We start from the raw sequence: 15,028 nt of genomic DNA, 5'->3' as shown, positions 1-15,028 counted from the left end.
AGGACTTCCAGTACTATGTTAAATAAAAGTGGTGAGAGTGGACATCACTGCACTGTTCCTGACCTTAGGGGAAAAGCTCTCAGCTGTCTTTCCACATAAGGCCTTTATGATGTTGAGGTAGGTTTCCTCTAAACCAACTTTGTTGAGCATGTTTATCATGAATGGATATTTACTCTGTCAAATGCTTTTTCTGCATCTATTGAAATGTTCATATGGTTTTTATCCTTTCTCTTAATAATGTGATGTATCACACTGACTGATTTGCAAACAATGAACCACTCTTGCATGCCAGAAATAAATCCCACTTGATCATGGTAAATGACTTTTTGAATCTATTGTTAGATTTGGTTTGCTATTATTTTGTTGAGGATTTTTGCATGTATGTTCATCAGAGATATTGGCTTGTAGTTATTTTTTGTAGTGTGTCTTTATCTGGTTTTGGAATCAGGGTAATGCTGGCCTATTAGAATGCATTTGGAAGTTTTCCTTCCTCTTCTATTTTTAAGAAAAGTTTGACAAGAATAAGTATTAACTCTTCTTTAAATATATGGTAGAATTCACCTGTGAAACCATCTGGACTTTTATTTGTTGGGAGTTTTTAAATTACTATTTAATTTCACTGCTGGTAATCAATCTGCTCAAATCTTGCATTTCTTCCTGTTTCAGTTTTGGTAGGTTATATAGTTTCTAGGAATTTATCTATCTCTTCTAGGTTGTCCAGTTTGTTGGGATAAATTTGCATAATATTCTCTTATAATCCTTTGTATTTCTGTGGGGTCAGTTATTTCTCCTCTTTTGTTTCTATTTGAGTCCTCTTTTTGTTTTTGTTTTTGTTTTGTTATTTTTTGATGAGTCTGGCTAGAGGTTTATCAATTTTGTTGCTCTGTTTAAGGAACCAGCTCCTAGTTTCACTGATCTGTCCGTCTTCCTTCCTTCCTTCCTTCCTTCCTTCCTTCCTTCCTTCCTTCCTTCCTTTCTTCCTTCCTTCCTTCTTTCCTGCCTTCCCTTCCTTCCTTCCCTTCTTTTTCTGTATCATTTATTTCTGCTCTAATCTTTATTATTTCCTTCCTTCTGCTGGATTTGGGTTTTGTTTGTTCTTCTTTTTCTAGCTCTTTTAGTTGTCATGTTAGGTTATTTGAGATTTTTCTTGCTTCTTGAGGTAGACCTGTATTGCTATAAACTTCTCTCTTAGAACCACTTTTGCTGGACCCCAAAGATTTTGTATTATTGTGTTTTCATTTTCATTTGCCTCCATGTATTTTTTTATTTCCTCTTTAATTTTTTGGTTGACTCATCCATTGATTAGTAGCATATTATTTAACCTCCATGTATTTGTGTTCTTTCCAGATTTTTTTCTTGCAGTTGATTTCTAGTTTTACAGCATTGTGGTCAGAAAAGACGCATGGTATGACTTTTTGAATTTGTTGAGACTTGTTTCATGGCCTAACATGTGATCTCTTCTGGAGAATGTTCCATGGGCATTTGAAAAGATATACTTATTTTTATTGCTTTTGTGCTTTCTACCTTTCTTACTCTTATTGATGGTTTTTCCTTTCCACTCACAGAGTCCCCTTTAACATTTCTTATAGGGCTGGTTTAGTAGTCCTGAATTCTTTTAATTTTTGTTTGTCTGGGAAACTCTTTATCTTTCCTTCTATTCCGAATGGTAGCCTTGCTGGATAGGGTATTCTTGGCTATAGATTTTTTCTTTTCAGCACTTTGAATATATCATGCCACTCCCTTCTGGCCTGCAAAGTTTGTGTTGAAGAACCTGTCTCTAGCCTTATGGGGTTTCCCTCATATGTAACTGTTTTATTTTCTCTTGCTGCTTTTAAAATTCTTTACCACTGCTTTTTGCCATTTTAATTACTGTATGTCTTGGTGTGGACCTCCTTGGGTTGATTTTGTTGGGGGATCTCTGTACCTCCTGGATCTAAATTTCTGTTTCCTTCTCCCAAATCAAGAAGTTTTCAGTAATTGTTTCTTCAAATATTCTGCCCTCTTTTTCCTCTTATTCTTCTTCTGGGATCCCTATAATGCAATTGTTAATTACATTTGATGGAGTCACTGAGTTCCCTAAGTCTATTCTCATCTTGCATAATTTCTTTTCTCTCACTTGCTCAGCTTGATTCCTTTCTATTACTCTGTCCTCCAGATCACTGATTCGTCCTTCTGTTTCTTCTAGCCTGCTATTTATTCCATCCAGTGCACTTTTAATTTCAATTATTGAGTTCTTCAACTCTGATTGGTTCTTTGCTATTTCTGCGTTAAGGGTCTTGCTGATGTCCTCCACTCTCTTCTCAAGTCCAGTGAGTAGCTTTGTGATCATTACTCTAAATTCTCTATCAGGCATATTACTTATCTATGTTTCCCTTAGGTCTCTTGCTGTCATTTTGTCCTATTGTTTCATCTGGGATATATTCCTCTGTCTCCTCATTTTGCCTAACTCTCTGTGCCTGTTTCTCTGTGTTAGGAAAGTCAGATATATCACCTGCCCTTGAACATAGTGGGCAGGGTGTGTACCCTTAACAAGGTGGTGCTGGTCCTTTTCCACAGGAGATGTGCAGCTGCTGCCAAGACAGGGGCCAGCTGGGCCACTCTGCAAAGCACATGTGGGCAGGGGCACAGTGCTTGCAAGTTGTGTGCATCAGTCCTCTTCTACAGGGGATGCACAGTATTTTTTGCTTCCTTTTAAAAACTTTTCTTTTTTACCAAATATGAATATTAGAGGTTTACCATAAAAGATTAAAAGGATTCAGAAATGAATACTTAAGAGGGTACTGATACTCTCTCAACCCCATCAAGTGCCTTCCTTCCCAGTATCATCTTCTAGGTTTCTAGTAGCCATTAACCTCTATTAAACAAAATTATTCCCTTGCTTTCCTACATAGTGTTACTTATTGCTCTGTTTATTTTTGCTTTTTTTTTTACTTTAAAAAAAATGATCCCATGTTGTTTATTTCTTTCTATGACTTATTTTTTTCACTTATTATAGTTTTAAGATTTTATCCAGGTTGCTGAGTGTGACTGAAGTTCTGTCATTTAAATAGCTGTGAAACATTCCATCATTTAAACATATGTCAGTGATTTTTCATCCACTCTTTTGCAAATGGACATTTGGATCTTTTTCATTTTCTTGCTCTTAGGAACAAGGTTGCTGCAGGCATTCTTGTACATGCCTTCCAGAGTACATTTGCAAGACTTTCTCTAGCGTAGGCACCACTGTGGGTCATATGGTAGGCAAGTAATCAGATTTAAAAGATAGTATCCGATTATTTCCAAAGCAGCATGCTCCTACAACAATGCAAAAGTTCCTATTGCTCCATATCTTTGCAACATCTTACACTGATATTTATAAATTTTATCAAATGAGTAAGAATAAATGGCATCTCCTTGTTGTTTTTTAATTATAATTTCTTATTTCAAGACTTACGTTTCTTAAGTTGTTTTATTTCAAAATTTGAATTTAATTGCATTATGATCAGGAAACCTGTTTGATATCAATCCTTTGAAATTTATTAAGACTTGCTTCATGACCTCATATTGATCAATGTTGTCAACACTCTACATATGCTGGAAAAATGTGTACCCTCCAATGGTACATTATTTTTATATGTGTATTAGATCAAGGTTATTAAATGGGAAGCTCCAACGTTTTACATGCTTAATATGGTTTTTTTTGCCTTCTTGTTTTATTAATTACCAAGAGCACATGAAAATTTAGCACTGTGCAATATCCTTTCTTCCCTTCTATGTCTTTTTATCTTTCCTTCATATTTTCTATCTCTTTGTTCCTCTGTGCTGCACTCCAGGCAACTTTTTCAGGTTTACCTTAAAGTTCACTAATTTTCTCTTTAGTGGTGCCTATCAACTGCTAAATCTTTCCACTGAGTTTTCTTTTAATGTGAAATAATAGACTTTTATACCAAAATTTATCTTATCTTTTTTCTAATCTACCTGGTCAGTTTTGTAGTCTCATGCTCCTCATCCATTCCCCTCTCCTCGATTCCTTTTAATTTTTTTTCAACATTTTTTATTTATTTTTGGGACAGAGAGAGACAGAGCATGAACGGGGGAGGGGCAGAGAGAGAGGGAGACACAGAATCCGAAACAGGCTCCAGGCTCCGAGCCATCAGCCCAGAGCCCGACGCGGGGCTCGAACTCCCGGACTGCGAGATCGTGACCTGGCTGAAGTCGGACGCTTAACCGACTGCGCCACCCAGGCGCCCCGCCCGATTCCTTTTATTTGAAAAAAAACAAAAAAACAAAAAAACAAAAAAAAAAACCACACTGTATAAGTAGCTATTTAACATTGTATATTCCACGGTTCCAAAATCTGAAGTCCTTTTAGATCTATTCCTGATTTTGGTTTCTGTTGACTGTCATACTTGATGCCTTATTTATTTGTATATTCTATTATTTTTGACTGTGACCTCATCATCCTTGGGCTACTCTGCAGTTTTATAAGACCTATGTGCATGTATATTCTTAGATCAACATTAGCTTCTGCCGTTTGTTTATGCCATGAAGATCAGGATCCACTTTAAATCAGAATTTCCTTCTTGGGTTTTTGTTTGCTTGTTTGTTTTTATTTTTCTTTTTATTTTTTGGAACTTTTAAAGAATTTATTCTATGAAAAAGAGACCAGGTGATGGCCACAGGCATAACAATTGGGGTCCAAAACAGAGAAAAGGTCTTTTTCATCACAAAAATCAAACTCTACTCCTAGTGTCCTTCTCTCAGGGTTTGTGTTGAGTTTCCAGACCCTTAAGCTCTATTAAGAGCCAGCTTTCACTACTTTTAGGTAAATTCACCAAAATTCCGTTCTTGTTAAAAATTGTGAGTAATAATGGGGCGCCTGGGTGGCTCAGTCGGTTGAGCATCTGACTTTGGCTCAGGTCATGATCTCGCGGTCTGTGAGTTTGAGCCCCACATCGGGCTCTGTGCTGACAGCTCGGAGCCTAGAGCCTGCTTTGGATTCTGTGTCTCCCTCTCTCTGCCCCTCTCCTGCTACATGCTCTGTCTCTCTCTGTCAAAAATAAACAAACATTAATTTTTTTTTAATTGTGAATAATATTTCTGTGAAAGCTGGTGAAATCAGTTAAACTCAGCTTTTTGGCCGGTTCCATTTTTCTGTTTCTCATCTTAGTATAACTATCATCTGTCCGTACGACACACCCATAAGCAAGGAAAACAAAGACAGAATCCTAGCTTTTAGTTTTTACATTGTCCCCATACTCTCTGAGGGCTAGTAGCCTTCATGAAGCTTCGTGTGGCAGTAGAAGGCTTCTTGATCCGGGAAGGATTTTCCACAGATGCTGCCCAAGCAGCCATCATCCTCCTTGCGTGAGTGACGGACGTGGCTGTCATGGGCAGCGTGGGATGCGAAAGATTTACCAGAATGCTTGCATTTGAAGGGCTTTTCCCGAGTGTTGCCTGATATATGTGCAGAGGATGTTAGAGGCAGTGAACCTCTTTGTGCAATACACACACTGGGATGGTCTGTCTCCAGAGTGGATTCTCGTGTGTTTGTTTAGGCTGGAAGACTGAGAGAAGCATTTGCCACACGTTGAACACTTGTGAGGCTGGTGCTTCTCGTGAACGTGCAGGACAGGGATCTGGAGCTGGTCCCACTTCTCAAAGGATCGTTTGCAGACAGAGCAGGGAAATTTCCTATCACCCTTGTCCACACAAGGGGTGTGCTTGAGGTGCTTATCTCTGTAATATTTGTAGGTAAATACTTTTCCACATCTTTCACACCTGTAGCCTTCTGCAGACTCTTCAGAGGGCCCAGGCACCTGCTTCCTCTGTTCTGTGAGCGAAAGGCTCAGGGGAATGTCTAAAAACTTTCCATAGCAGTCTCCATACCACACAAGGAGCTCTTGGTTCTGGCAGATATCCTTGCAGCTCTCGTAAGGTATCTGCCTTCGACATTGCAACCAGGCTCTGCTCCTTGGGGAAACAGGCACAGTTGACAGAGGACATCCAGTTCCCTGCACCTCCTTTTCCATCTATAAAGTGGCTCAAATGACCATCTTTGACAATCTCGCACATCAGAGAAATTGTCTCCATAGGTCTTGACTTCACTGGCATTGACCACTTTACCTTGGAAAGGTCCAAACCTGACTCCTTTGGCAACAAGCCTACTGCAGAATGCACCAAAAATGCCACACTTCACCAAACATCGTCTGCTTGAGGCAGAGACCTTCTGGTAGTTGAAGGAGTCTTTACCCAGAGTTCGACAAAGAGAAGCAGATCCAGAGCTGTCTGTGGGGACCAGGAACCCGGAGAGACGACTTCCCTTGCTGGTTCAGGAGTTTGGAGCCCTCCTCAGACTGCTTGCTGGGGGAGCAAGATAATAACTGGGAGGCCTCCACCCCCTCAGGTCACCGGGAAGCGTTCGCAGCCAGCGGGGCATGAAAATTTCAGGTCCACGGCATTGGCCACTGTCACGTCGGCCACCAGTATGGCCCCAGCCTTCACTGGTGGCGCCTGTATGCTCGTGGCTGCTGTTGAGGAAGTGGGGCACCTCTCTGGGGAGCTGGGGAACTGGGTACCGCGCTGGTGGCTGGCTGTACCAGAGCGGATCGTAGAGCTGCTCCCACCACAGGGCCAGGTTGGAGCTCAGCAAGGGAGGCGTGGACCGCACCGGAAGGCAAAGGTGGGGGCATAGCGTGGGATGCAGGCACGGTGGCCTCCAGCTGTGGAAAAGTTGGACATCTTCCCCCACAGCGGTTAGCGTGTTCCCATAGCGGCCACAGGCCGGGAAAGGTGTGCAGGAGGCGTCCAGGTGTTGGGGGCATCCTGGGCTGCCCTAGGCGGGTAGCACATGTTGCCCTTGGATCCGGCCTCACCTGGCGGCCGCAGAGCCATCCTGGGGCACAGCGCGGGTCGGGTCTTCCAGAGGGCCACCACGCAACCAGCACCTCCAGGGCCCTGAGGGTGGCGGGGGCTCCGCACTGGTAGGCTGCAGGCTGGTGTTTGTTTTTAACAGCCATTTATTTTTGAGAGACAGGGAGAGACAGAGTGTGAGCAGAGGAGGGGCAGAGAAAGAAGGAGACACAGAATCCAAAGCAGGCTCCAGGCTCTGAGCCGTCACCCGTTCGATGCGGGGCTCAAACCCACAGACCGTGAGATCATGACCTGAGCCACCCGGGCGCCCCTCCTTCTTGGGTTTTTTAAGCCTAAACAAATAATGTACATTCAAGCCCCAGACTCGTGTGAGGTCGGGTTGGTGGGTTTTAAGCCTTTGGAATCTTGTACCTTCATGAAGACTCAGATTCTTAATACCAAAAACTGGTGTAATAAAAACTGCTTACAGGGCTGTTTTAAGGATTAAAGGAGATAAGAAATATAAAGTATAAACTGCACATTTGATACATAGCAGGTGTTCAACAAAAAAGCCTCCTTTTCCATTCCTAATCTTCAAACCTCAACTAACAAGCTTCCTCTTTTGCTTATGCTAATCTTCTCATTCAGAAATAGCATTTCTTTTAAGCATAATTTTTTCATGCATCCCTGAAGACATATTTTCACATTATGTTAATTTTCTATAAACTAATGTCACTTAACACACCGGGGCTTAGACTCGCCAGCTGCCTTTATTTATTCCTATATATTTCATGTCCTTTTCTAAATTCAGGTCTTTCAAGGCAAGAACTGTAGGCACATAAATGCTCAAGACACTCTGTTAAGTGACAAAGTCCTCTCATGAAACAAAGAGTAGGACACCAACACAGGGCACACGCAGGTAGGTGGCTGATCGCCAAGTGAGAGAGCACAAAGGAGACGGTGTGATTGCTGTGAGGGGAAATGGAGAGGTGCTAAGTGGAAAAGCACAGACATCTATGTATACATATAAAACCATACGCCATATGTAACATGGTATATAAACCAATCAATCATAAACTCATAAAACACGTACTGATTTTATCATTTTCCCTACAGCAGGCACCTGGTGAGACAACTAAACAAAGAATAAGTCACTAAAAATATATCACGTAATCAAAGTATACTGAGATAAGAATTATGGATAAAAACATTCGGCTTACAGTATAACAGTATCTTCCTTTGAGGTAATACAAAAAAGGTTCTTCGGGTAAAAACTGGATTGCTTTATCCAGATGCTCCTAAAAGAAAAGTCCAAAACAAATACCATCTCTCAGGATTCAGGTGGTGTTGAATGCAGCTGTGTCGAAATTCAAAGGGGCTTTACGGTGTTGTTTAGTCCCCCTCCTTAATCCCTACCATTAACATAAGAAGTCATACCAATAATTCAATTATCAGAAATGATTGCTCACAACTAGAACCTGACTGTGATGATGATTTCATTAAGCTATGCATAATTTAAAGCCAACGTCACTATAAAAAGTAGAAAACCTCCAAGTGACGCTTTCGTCTGCCCATGACTTGCCTAGCTAATACTGATTCAGCAGCATGCTTGCAAGTTTCAAATGATTAGGATATAATGGAAGACAGAATAGCAGAACTGGGTTGTGGAGGAAGCTATTCCCCTGACATTATTAAAATGGGTATAGGGAGCTGGAAAACAAAGAAACTTCTTAGCTCATTTATTGAGCTATCAAAGCTACAGGCACATTACAAATGATTTACACGTATATTACTTATTTTATTCATTTATCACGGTATGTTGAAGTCCTAGATTGGATTCTATTCCCCCCACCAAATCAATATGCAAGTATTTTATTCATTTATCATGGTAAGTTTAAGTCCCAGATTGGATTCTATTCCTTCCACCAAGTCAATATGCAAGTAATGTTAACTAATTAGTCCAGATCATGTTTCTGATGTTGGTGAACTCATCACCAAAAGACTAATCCTGTCTTTGAAAAAATAATACTCATCTACTATGTAAGTTCTTTCAAGATCTAGAATAATAATCTTCAATCACTCAAATAGGTTTCATTTTTTTGGCACAGTACTGTTTAAAGATTGTCACTTCATTTAGATAAAAAAGATAGGGACACCTGAGTGGCTCACGCAGTTAAGCATCTGACTCTTGATTTTGACTCAGGTCATGATCTCACAGTTCGTGTGTTGGAGCCCCACCTTGGACTCTTTGCTGACAGTGTGGAGCCTGCTTGGGATTCTCTCTCTCCCTCTCGCTTTGCCCCTCTCCCCTTCTCGCACATGTTCTCTCTCTCTCTCAAAATAAATATATAAACACTGAAAAAATAAAATAAAAATTAAAAAGATAAACTTCTTGAGATTGAGATTAGTTTGGGTTTTATAACTTTTTTTTTGAGAGACAGTGAGAGAGAGAGGGGGAGAGAGAGAGAGAGAGAGAGAGAGAGAGAGAGCATGAGCAGGGGAGGGGTAGAGGGAGAGAAAGAATCTGAAGCAGGCCCCACACCCAGCATGGAGCCTGTCATGGGCTCAATTCCATGACCAATAGATTATGACCTGAGCCAAAATCAAGAGTTGGATGCTTAAGTGACTGAGCCACCCACACACCGTGAGAGATCCATTTATTAAATAATTTGATTTATGCCTTTTAATGGAACACACAGCTACATTAAAATATCTTTAATATCAAGAAATACCTTGAAGCGATGTCCATAGTTGATTTTATTTTGTAAGCCCTCAAACTCGGACACATAGCCACACAAGACTGCATACCTGAAAAGGATAAAAACAGTGGACAGTGCGTCAACTTTGTAATCAAATATACCAAATAAACATTTTAAGAATATCTCTAAAGCGTTCATTAATATTTGATGAAAGGATTCAGACAGATACAAGGGCCCTAAAAATAATAAATACTTGACATTAACATGAGGCTGGTTTCCTCAGCTATTACTGAGGATACTCACACCGTCTACCTCATATGTGTGCCACAAGGGCAAGGTACCTAAAACGTGTAATTGCTTAGAATACTACGTGGCACACAGTGAGTTTCAAGAAATATTAGCTGCTTCTATCACCATCATCAGCATCAAAGTCACAAAGAGGCTCTCAGAAAAAGTCTAGTCATAACAGTGATAAATTGAAAAAATATATTGTGTCATCATATCCCTGTTCTTCCTTAATAGAATTAAAAATAAAAATGTCACGGCCTCCCTTGATATCATTTGAAAACAAAAATAAGTATCATGACTAAAACAAACAAAGTCAAAGGTAATTTCAAAATACACTTTTTTTTTTAAAGTTTATTTATGTATTTTTGAGGGGGGGGTGTAGGGGCAGAGAGACAGGGAGAAAGAGAATCCCAAGCAGGCTCTGCACTATCAGCACAGAGGCTGACGTGGGGCTCAATGACAAAAACCGTGAGATCGTGACCTGAGCCAAAATCAAGAGTTGGACGCTCAACCATCTGAGCCACCTAGACGCCCCATGAATACGCTTTTCCAAAAAATTCCCCATGACCTTCGATCCTTCCTTGGAAACACTGCATACGAGAATATGGCATCCCATGAATTACTTTTTTTTCCCACTGGGAATACAAAAGTTACATCAATAATTATTTGAAATAAGTTGGGTGCCATATTTGTTTAGCAATTTGCTCACTCCAAAACCTGGGGATATATTACTTTTCATATTCAGAGGGTTTCTGTCTGTGCAAAATATTCATTTACCTAAATCTTTCAAGAGTAGGTATTAATTGTTACTTGCATTATCATAACTGAAATGAAAGATGTAACTTTGGGTATTTATCTTGATCATTTCTGTGGATAAGCATAACTTTCAAGTACAAAAATGAAGTGAACAATTTTCTTAATTTGGAACAGTGAGACCATTCCTGAGCACAAAAATCCCACAATTCGCACAACTTACGACAAACAATAAAATGGTCACTTTTCAGTTATGACTTTTTTGACCTCTTAATTTTCAGTTTCTATACAGTCAACCAAATCTGCAACAGTAGAAACAAGAATGATGACTAAATCAACCTATCAAAAGTGACCTGAGAACTTAACCAGATTAGGAGATGTTACTATTCACAAATTCTACCATCACATTGCCTGACACATACCTCTCACCACCCACCAGAGATTGAGTTTGTAGGAATAGATTACTGGACTCGTGAGTTCCCCTGGAAAACCGTTACTGTCACCTCTGGTCTGACCATGTTCTTCTGAAACTCTCTCTGTCGTTCTGCTTTATCATTCCTCCAAGGGAGTTCCAGAAAGTGGAGCAAATTTCCACACAGCTACATCCCCAAATTCCCCCATTTCTGTTGTGGGCATTATTTGTATTTAAAACCTTAGGTCACTTTATTTAAAAAAATAAGCTTTTATTTAAAAAAATTTTTTTTAATGTTTCTTTAATTTTGAGAGAGAGAGAGAGAGAGAGAGCAAGGGGTAGAGAGAGAGGGAGACATGGAATCCAAAGCAGGCTCCAGGTTCTGAGCTGTCAGCACAGAGCCTGATGTGGGACTCGAACTCACAAACTGTGAGATTACACCCTAAACCAAAAGTCTGACACTTAATCGACTGAACCACCCACGTGCCCCAATAAGCTTTTATTTTAAAATAGCTTGAAATGTATAGAAAAGTTGCAAAGATGGTAGAGAGAGTTCCCATCTACCGATACTCAGTTTTCTCTACTGTATACATCTTACGTTACTATAGTACATTTATCACAACTGTACTAATACTGTCAGACAAGATTGATATGTAATTTTTGCAATGTACCAAAATTAATATGTTATTGTTAACTAAACTCCCCACGTTATCCAAATTTTCATGTTTTCCCCTAAATTAAATTTTGACACTTTTCTTTCCATCCCTCCTTCCACGTTTATCTCCATTCATTCACATATATGAAAATCTTTTGTTTTTAATGTGAAAGTTGTTTGAATTACTCTTGTCACCCATCATACACTCTGTTCCTCATAATTTTGTGTTACTTGCAACTTTTATTACATACTTATTCGATCTTCATCCACTGACAAAATTATGGAACACACTAGTGTCTAAGATACAGACGTGGAATCCTGGAATCGTCTCCAGATTGATAGTGATGTTGCCAACAGTTACTCTGTTGAACAACTGGCTTAAACCCTTCTCTCAATATGGGTAACCCAGAGGCCTGCCCACATTTCTATATCTTGTCCACAAGAATGTGGTAAGTAAACTGACCTCACTGCCTTGCTTAAATTCACATATACTAGTTCAATTTCCCTACTCTCTACACTGGCAGAAAAATTAAAAAAACAAATCATGTCACATTTGTAGAAAAATCTGTTGGATCTATATGAACTTTCTCAACCAGAGATTTATAGAACGAAACATTTGTACTGGAAGCAAAAGAAAAGAATCTGTGTTCACTGATCTAGGATCAATCATCTATTTTCTGAACATCAGCATCAGGTTGATGTAATGCACACCTCGAGACATTAATAGTGCTGTCTCAGCACATTCTCTCCAACTGACTCTGCGCGAGGAGAAAAAGGAAAAACAAAAACTATGACTTATGAATACCATTGCATGAAACACGCACATTTCCCTTATAATAATCTGTCCTACAGTCTTACGCATTTCCCAATCTGTTTTGAAGTTTTTTTCTTTACAGTCTAAAATATTATTTATCTTTCTGGATATCATAAATTCAAAGTTCACCTGACCACTTTTTTCCCAAAGGATCATCATTTCTTTTCTGGCAATCAGTTCCACCTGTGTGTGTGTGTGTGTGTGTGCGCGCGCGTGTATGTTGTTGTTGTTGTTCTTGTATATTGTTCATCTTTAAAAATGTAATTTAAAATCTTATCTCACAAACCATCTCATGTTGATGGGAACGCTGAAGAATGTTAATTCGCAATATGGTCTTTTACCTCCATCTAGAGGTCATTCTCACCATACATGCTTTGACAAAAATTCTGTATTTTCTTGGCATTGATACGGAATATATCTTTAATAAGTGACAAACATTCCTGTGTCAACAACTACTAAAATAACTCCATTACTCTCCCTGCGGTACTTCTGATTCAGCACAAATGCTATTTATGCCGTGAGAAAGCAGAGGAAGAATAATGTAATAGAATACCGAGTATATATGAATAAAAGATCTGGTGTTTGCTTTTCTACTTACTGTGTGACCCTTGCTCACTAACAACCTATCCCCCCCACACACCTCCCCCATACACTACCTTGCTCACCCTAACCCCTAAAACGGAAACAGGTTGTTCTGTAAATCACGTGCTGTAAGCCATGTGGATACAATTTGTGAACAGTAGAGCACAACAAATATGTAAGATATTATTTGTAATTACGGTCAAGCCTATGGGGCTGACAAACTACAAAGCCACAGCGACTTTACTCTCTTGATCCTAGAAGTATTTTGGGCTGGTTCAACAAAAATAACATTTTTGTGGACAGCTTTATGAAGACTTAAAGTTTTGAAGCTTTCTGGAAGAAATGAAGATGGAAAACAAGTCTTAAGATGCTATTTGTTTTTCAACCATCCCCTCAATGTGAATCCTTTCTGATAATTATTCCTGAAGACTGCATCTTGTATTTCAAACTGAAGCTTATAAGCCATCACATAGTCCTTTCAGTCATGGATGTGCAAAGTTGTGCTGCAGGGCCAGGTAGCAAACATTTTAGGCTTCGGGTCAGAGAGTCAAGGTTGCAACTACTGAACTTCACAGCTGTGCACAAATGCACGGACGGGGCTGTGAGCCAGTAAAACTATTTATAAAAATAGGCGGTTGGCCTGGCCAAAGTTTGTCATTTATGATAAACTTATGGGGGGAGAAGCAGATCAGAGTTAAGAGGAGGGCTTGGGTCCTTTTTCTGCCTCTAAATCTGGCCAATTAGCTTCCAAACCCTCCCAATATCAGAGGACATGAAGAGAGCGTGGCTTGATCAGTACAAATTCATTATAGTTACCACTAAAAGTGGAAGAAAGGAAGTACTTTAAGGCATACATATGTTAATTTATTAATATTAATGTGCAAATTAGATGAGAAGGTAAATTTGGTTATAGAAATAATACCCTCATACATTGGGAAAATGACCCTAAAGATATGTACCAAGACGCTAACTGCAAAAGTACCTTTCTCCTGGCGGGAGGTGGAGGAGTGAGGGCTCCTGTGGATAGAACTGTTCTGGGGACTGTGGCTTCCACAGTCCTGTGGCTTTCCCCTCGTGGAGGGGGCCGGGGCAAGCTTGCACCTCGTCTTAGGCCAAGTGAGAGCAGGTCAAAAGATCTATTTTTATTTTGGCCTGTGTCCCTCCAGGGACATAGAAAATGTCCTTGACTCCTAACCAGAGAGGCTTGAAGAGGACAGTGTGAGTGGAGCTCCCCCTGCTGGTGGCAGAGTAAATAAACAGGTTTGCACTTGAGAGTTGGTGGAGTGAAACCAATGCCCTGTGGGGCAAATGCAGACCTGCAGAAAGGGTCTGCCTCAAAGTGTTCCAGGAGAATAAAATAATTCTGAAGAGGGGTGGATTTCTGGAAACCGAGGTCTGAGAGAAGGGTCATAAATTTATTTATTACTGTTATCTTTCTAGCACCTGAACTACCTGTATTGCCGCAAGGAACTAAAATATGTTGTAAAAATGCAACTACAAAGTGTTAATTAAAAACAATATATGTCTTCTTATTTGTGTTTTATAATTCTAAACAAACAAAGGATCCAAAATAAAACATATTCAAGAATATATTTGTTTCCCCAAGGGTAGTCAGCTACACCCATCCAACGAATTAAATTCCCTTTGTTTGAGCTTTCTGATATTATACACGACTTCTCTTTGACCTGTAGTATTAGTATACACAAGCTCATTAAGGTATAAAAAATGAGCGATATGCTTTTATCCTGTGAGGCATTCTTTCCACATTTCATTTAGAAGCATGATATCACTTTAATATTTGTTTTCAAATAAAATGTTAAATCACACTTAATTAGAATTTATCATGTTCGAAGGGGCTGCACTTGGTAGATTCACTTATGAAATCTTCGATGAAAGTTTGCCTTGAATATATTTAAAATATACATATTGGGGCGCCTGGGAGGCACAGTCGGTTAAGCGTCGACTTCAGCCAGGTCACGATCTTGCGGTCCGTG

At 39.8% G+C, this 15,028-nt stretch overlaps 1 protein-coding gene and 1 pseudogene across 6 annotated transcripts in view; both read right to left on the bottom strand.

The window, feature by feature from the left end:
- RMDN2 (regulator of microtubule dynamics 2) overlaps positions 1-15,028 on the bottom strand; it is a 79,306-nt gene that overhangs the window by 24,929 nt on the left and 39,349 nt on the right. For 5 of the 6 annotated variants that reach the window (XM_086700386.1, XM_086700388.1, XM_086700387.1 and 2 more), the window contains 2 exons: positions 9,564-9,639; positions 8,052-8,129 (listed from right to left, as the gene is read on the bottom strand). In XM_086700386.1, coding sequence (XP_086556512.1) covers positions 8,052-8,129; positions 9,564-9,639 — 154 coding nt within the window. The remainder of the gene's footprint in view (positions 1-8,051; positions 8,130-9,563; positions 9,640-15,028) is intronic. The other variant, XM_086700385.1, reaches the window with a different exon arrangement.
- Positions 5,024-8,042, bottom strand: LOC112864365 (PR domain zinc finger protein 14 pseudogene; annotated as a pseudogene).

This window comes from Puma concolor, chromosome A3, assembly GCF_028749965.1.
Source record: "Puma concolor isolate L17-30 chromosome A3, mPumCon1.1.hap2, whole genome shotgun sequence".
Taxonomy (NCBI): domain Eukaryota; kingdom Metazoa; phylum Chordata; class Mammalia; order Carnivora; family Felidae; genus Puma; species Puma concolor.
This window is presented reverse-complemented; position numbering and strand designations above follow the sequence as displayed.